At 42.0% G+C, this 6,000-nt stretch overlaps 1 protein-coding gene across 2 annotated transcripts in view; it reads left to right on the top strand.

Moving 5' to 3' along the window:
- The first annotated feature begins 670 nt into the window (after positions 1 to 670).
- Positions 671 to 6,000, top strand: part of PLA2R1 (phospholipase A2 receptor 1) — a 145,422-nt gene continuing 140,092 nt past the window's right edge. For both annotated transcript variants that reach the window (XM_072612131.1, XM_072612130.1), the window contains exon 1: positions 671 to 1,025. In XM_072612131.1, coding sequence (XP_072468232.1) covers positions 872 to 1,025 — 154 coding nt within the window. In that variant the 5' untranslated portion in view covers positions 671 to 871. The remainder of the gene's footprint in view (positions 1,026 to 6,000) is intronic.

Raw genomic sequence — 6,000 nt, 5'->3', positions numbered from 1 at the left:
TAGCAGAGACCTGATCGTATGCAAATATGTGCTCAATAAACACTCCCATTCATTCATTCACCCTAATCTAGCCTTCAGTTTTCTGGAAGGGATACAATTAAGGAATACACAAAAAAGGGAATGAAGTCAGGGCAATGGAGTATAGCTTCTTCACATATCTCTCTTTAGTACATATGAAGGTGTTACAAGCCCAATAAATATTGGACATCTAGTGAAAAGATCTTATTCTCAAAGAGTTTGTGTGCATGTATGTATGTATTTATTTTTTCTTTTAAAGAAATACAGGGAGGCCACATTCTACAGTAGTACCCCGGGAGTCTCAATCAGGAGAGATTCTCGTGTCCCAGGTGCCAGGGAGTGGGGTGCTTTGAGTGGATATGGGTTCAGAATGGAGCTCAGTTTACCCTACTCACCTCTAGGAAGGAAAGTTTGGAACTGAGGGAGGTAGGATCTGGGAAGGAGAGAGCACAGTGTTGCTCCTGTCTATACCTCTACTTTCTTCTCCACCCCAAAACCCAAGAATTTCTGGGATGGGATAGGCAGCTGACAAGCCTCCTCTTTCTCCTCCCTTTTCAAGCTGGAGAGGCTAGGGCGGGGAAAAAAGTTTATGACCTTCTAGTACCCTAGTACTGAGTAGGTGGGGGCGGAGAGAGAGGCGTGGATCTCCTCCTCCATCAATCTGCCTGAGGGTGTGGGTAAGAGGGGGTGTCCGAATTGAAGCTTTAGAGAAGGGAAGAAGAGGATTGGGAGTGTGGGGGGAAACCCGAAGGGAGTTGTCCGCCCTGCTCCCACTGTTACGTGTGGGGCTTGTCTCCCTGCTGTTCTGGAAGTGTTTTCCAGTAGGGGCTCAGGCAGGGCACAGCAAGGCGAGATGGGAGGCGTTGCGATGTGGGGGGAGCGGAGTTGCCAGTGGTTAGCCTTGCCACCGCTGCTGTCCCTGCTGCTGCTGCTGTTGCAGGGGCCAGGTTATAGCTGCCTCGACGACCCCTTAACGCTGACTGAGGAGCGGGTGAGCCAGTTGCTGAGTAAGTGAAGCCAAGTAACCCAAGATGGTAATCCGACAGCTCGCAATGTCGCGGTGGGGAGAGGGGGGACCGGAGAGGAGAAAGCTGGGCGGAGGGAGTATTCAGGAAGGGCCTTGTCACACTGTTTGGGGCGGGAGAGAGAGAGAGAGAGAGAGAGAGAGAGAGAGAGAGAGAGAGAGAGAGAGAGAGAGAGAGAGAGAGAGAGAGAGAGAGAGAGAGACAGAGACAGAGACAGAGACAGAGAGACAGAGAGAGAGGAAGAAGAAGAAGAAAGGAAGGAAGGAAGGAAGGAAGGAAGGAAGGAAGGAAGGGAGGGAGGGAGGGAGGAATGAAGGAAGGAAGAAAGAAAACATTTTCCCCCTTGTCACTGGGTCTCAGATTGGGTGCCGGGATTGGGGAGATGTGCGCACTGATGCACCCTCATCCTACTCCGCCCCGCCCCTTCTCTCCAAGTCACAGAGGGGACCCTTGGCTTGTTTAGGGAAACTTTTGCTTGGCAGCTTCTAAGGACTGGGGCTGATCTCATCATTCCTAGATGAAACCAGAGCTTCGCTTTTGGATGTGTTTTGGGAGAAGCAATTGGGGGGCAAACTCTGAGTCTGGGTTTGGAGAAAGAGGAATTTATATCCTGTTTTGGGGAAAAGAAAAAAAAATGAAGTCGTAACTGTAATTTTATGGTGGAATCTTATTTCTGTCCCTCGTGTGCCACCATCTCGATGTGTGTCCTTGGGCAAGTCACGTAACTGTGCCTCTGTTTTTTGACATCTGTAAAATGAGGAGCCATTATCACTCAAGTCCCTTACCTGCTTTACAATCTGTGAAACCTATGAAATCTAAGTGACTATAAAGATCTAGCAGTTCTCTGCCGGCGGCATGTGGATATGAAGTAAGGCAATCTTGCGTTGATATTTCTTGGGAATAAAACTTTCTCTTCACCTCTATTGCTTCTCCCTCTTCAAGAACCAGGCTTCGAACAAAATCCCTTGGGCAGGGCGGTTGTTTCAGATGTTTTATCTCTTCCTAGATTGATTCGGCCTGCTTCCCTTCTCCTGCACCTCATCTATTTCTCTCACTGCTCTTATTTTAAAATTCTGGCCATTCTCACTAAGTGTAGCCACCCCACTATATTCCCATGTGTTTCTTGTCCTGGGTTTAGGTCAATGAGAGGAGTTCCACAATTGCCTAAATCTGTTCCTTTTAGAGACCTTTGATGACATGTGGTTGGAATGTGCTACTGAAGTCAGGGGATTCCAAAAGTAGTGGCTTTGCCTCTTGCTAATCATATAACTGGGCAAATTAATCCATAATCCACAAGCATTTCCTAAGTGCTTAGTAAGAACCAAGCACAAAGGTAAACTGTGGAGATACAAGCCCTCAAGGAACATACTGTATTTATAATAAAAGCTAGCATCTATATAGTGCTTTAAGGTTTGCAAAGTACTTTACAAATTATCTCATTTGATCTCCTCAAGAACCTGTATGAAGTGTTCTCCTTATACCCATTTTACAGAGGAGGGAACAGGCTGAAAGAGATTCAATAATTTGCCCAGGATCATACGTTTGAGGTGGGATTTGAACTCAGCTCTTTCTGACTCCAGCTCTGCTAATCTATGCACCGTATGACTGCCTACTACTGGAGGAGACGTGTACATAAACAGTCACATATAAATTATGTACAGAGTAGGTAGAAATAACCCTAAAAGGTTTGGCAAGCCACATTACTTGTCTTTAACTTAGTGTGTTAATTTGTAAAAATGAAGGTGCCAGCTCTAAATCTATGGTCCTTTGAATAAGCATAACCTGCCTAAATTCCTTAATGAGTTCCCGAAAAGCTAAGCAAAGTGATGTTTGTGGAAGGAGGAGATTCCTTAGGAGCAGCTATAGAGATCTGCAAAATCATTTTTTTTTTAACCAAACTTATGACTACATTAGTTTACGTCAACTCTGGGTAAAGAGTAAGAAACCTCTTCTACTAATGCAATTGACATCTCCTCTGCAAGTTACAGTACTGGAGTGTGGATGGGAACACTGATGGGTTAAGTGACTTGTTTAAGGTTTTATAACAAATGTGTGTGTGTGTGTGTGTGTGTGTGTGTGTGTGTGTGTGTGTGTGTAAAGAGAGACTTGTAACCAGGTCTTTCTAACTTTAAAGTCAGCCCTCTATTCATTATGTCATGATGAATGAAAGAAAGAAAGAAGGAAGGGAACAAAGAAGGAAGGAAAAGAAAGAAAAAAACTGAAAGAATTTATTTAGTGATTACTACGTGCTAAGCAATGGTGATACCAACAGAAATAACTAGCCCCTGTATCCTGGTAGTTCACACTCTAACTGAGGGAGATAACACATAAATGAAAGTTTACCTTCGGGAAAGATAGAAAAACCCTTTAAGTCCTAGGGGTTCAGCAGGTGAATGAATGGCAAAGCCCAAGTTTCTTTTCCTTAGGTTGCATGAGTAAGAATGATGATAGTGCTAAGAGACTGGAGGATATAGAAACAGGGCAGATAATATGGCCTGGAAGGGAGCTTAAAGGTAATAGCAGGGTAGATGGTAAGCCTAATAGTCCTCTCTGTCACCTGAAGGAATAGAGTTAGTGACTCCCATTTCACCCAAGCAGCCCTACCTAGGCAGCAGAGCCAAGGAGGTAGGTTAAAGGTGATAGTAGTGGGACAGGTCACTTAGAGGTCTTCTTACCCTGAACTACATAAGGTATCCCAAACCTCTGAGTAAAAATCTCTCCATTGGACTTCTAGAAAGTCTTCACTAATGCTTCCAAGGTCAGAGCAGTCATGGAAGTAGCATTATATAACATGAAATAGACTGTCCTATTTCATATTGGTCAATCCTATACAAACGTGTTAAATGGCTTTAAATCCATGACACTATGTAAAAGTTAACCTAGAATAGACAGCATCGTCCTTTCTCACTAGGAGTTTAAAATGTAATATTCCTTCTTTAGTCATGTAGATTTTTTTTAATGTGATATTTGTTCAAAGTTTTCAGTAGCCTAAACAGGATACACACAGAGCCAGCAGAACATAGGGTGAAAGGTCAACAGAGTTACACAAAGAAACTAAAAATCTGTGGTTCTGATGCTTTAAACCTCTATTATTTTCAACTAATTAATACCCCTTCCTTTTTTATTTCTGACTGGACCATCTGCTTTCACTGATAAAACTCTAGCCCTACAAATCTGCAACTACTTGACCATCTACAATCTTCCTTTCCTGAGAGGCTAAATGATGTATTCACATAGGGTCACAGTACGTGTCAGAAGCAAGACTTAAATCCTAGCCTTGCTGACTCTCAGGCCTGTTCTCCATCCACCACCACAGAATCACCAAATTTGAAGGCAGATGAAGACCTCAAAGACCACTGAGCTCACAAACAGAAGGAATGCTCTCTATAACACATCCTGTAAGTGGCTGTCCAGCTTCTGCTAGAAGGCCTTCCAGGAGTGAGAGAAAAGTTCATTCTACATCAGGACAGTTCTCATTTCAAGATGTTTTTCCTGATGGCAAGCCTAATTTGCCCTTTTGCAACTTCTACCTTTCATTTCTTTTCCCCTCTAGGGCCAAATAAAATGAGTCTAATTATTATTCCACATGACAGCCTTTCAGACATTTGAACATGTCCATCTCATTCCCCCTAGGTCTGGTCTTTCTTCAGGGTAAATATCCCCAGTTCCTTTAATTGTTTGCCTATGATTTGGTCTCAAGGTCATTTGCCATACTGGTTGCCATTCTCTGGATACTCTCCAGTATATCAATTCCTTATTAATCTGGTGTCTAGAACCAAACACAGTACTTCAGATGAGATCTGATGAGGGCAGAGTACAGTGGGATGATCACCTCCTTGTTCCTGGATGTGCCCTGTTTCACTATGCCAAGATCACGTTGGCCCTTTTGGTTGTCACATCTCATCTTAAACTTGAGTCCACTAAATTCCACAGATATTTTTTAGATAAATTGTCAATTAGTCATGCCTACCCCATCTTGTATTTTTTTATTCAATTGTAAAGCTTTGCTATTCATTGTCCTATTATTTCCATTACTATTAAATTTTATCATGTTAGATTTAGCCCACAACTCAAACCTATCAATATCTTTTTACATCCTGATTAGCTATTACTTCTGGTTTTATGTTATCTACAAGTTTGATAAGCATGCTGTTTCTTCCTTTACCCATAACATTGTTAACAATGTAAAACAACTCAAGGCCAAACATAGACCCTTAGACTATTCCACTGAACATCTCCTATCATGTTGAGATTAAATCATTAACAGCTGCTGTTTGAGTCACCCATCCTTGTATTGGAACCAACTGTAGGGGAGTACGTGGTGGGGAGAGGGTAGGGGAAAAGGGCAGGGTAGAGCCAATTGTTAAATTTCCAGTGTATTTATACCTTGAAAATCGGCAATCCCCATAGATCAGGGCTTAATTTACTGTTTTGTTGATTCTCTAGACTTAAGAAAACATTGATAATGTAAGTTAAACTTAAAAGTGTGTCATGTCTAAGTTTTGAAGAGATGATTATTAAATATTTACCAACACACCCCAGAATTATCCATCCAATTCAGACGCTATTCCACTATGTTGTCACCTAATCTACTTCCCTCTATTTTCTCCATAAAATAATAATATTTATCAGAAACATTGCTAAAATCTAGGCAAACTATATCTCTATCTTTCCCCTAGTTAGTAACTCTGTCTAAAATGGAAATAAGATTATTCAAGCACAATATGTTCTTGATGGAGTTAGGCTGACTATTATTAGCACTTCATTTTGTAGATGTTCACTGGACTTTAGTGATCTGTTCTAGAATTTTCTGAGGAATCAGTCAAGATTGTTGGCCTATAGTTTGCAGACTATATTCACTCTAAAAAAAAAAATCAAGGCATTTGACCTTCAAGATTGGCAAAAATTGGGAAGGATTGGCAAGCTACAGCCAAACATAATGTAACAACTGATTTCA

Source organism: Notamacropus eugenii, chromosome 5, assembly GCF_028372415.1.
Source record: "Notamacropus eugenii isolate mMacEug1 chromosome 5, mMacEug1.pri_v2, whole genome shotgun sequence".
In the NCBI taxonomy this organism is placed as follows: Eukaryota; Metazoa; Chordata; class Mammalia; order Diprotodontia; family Macropodidae; genus Notamacropus; species Notamacropus eugenii.
Note: the sequence above shows the minus strand (reverse complement) of the source record. Positions and strands in the feature narration are given on the sequence as shown.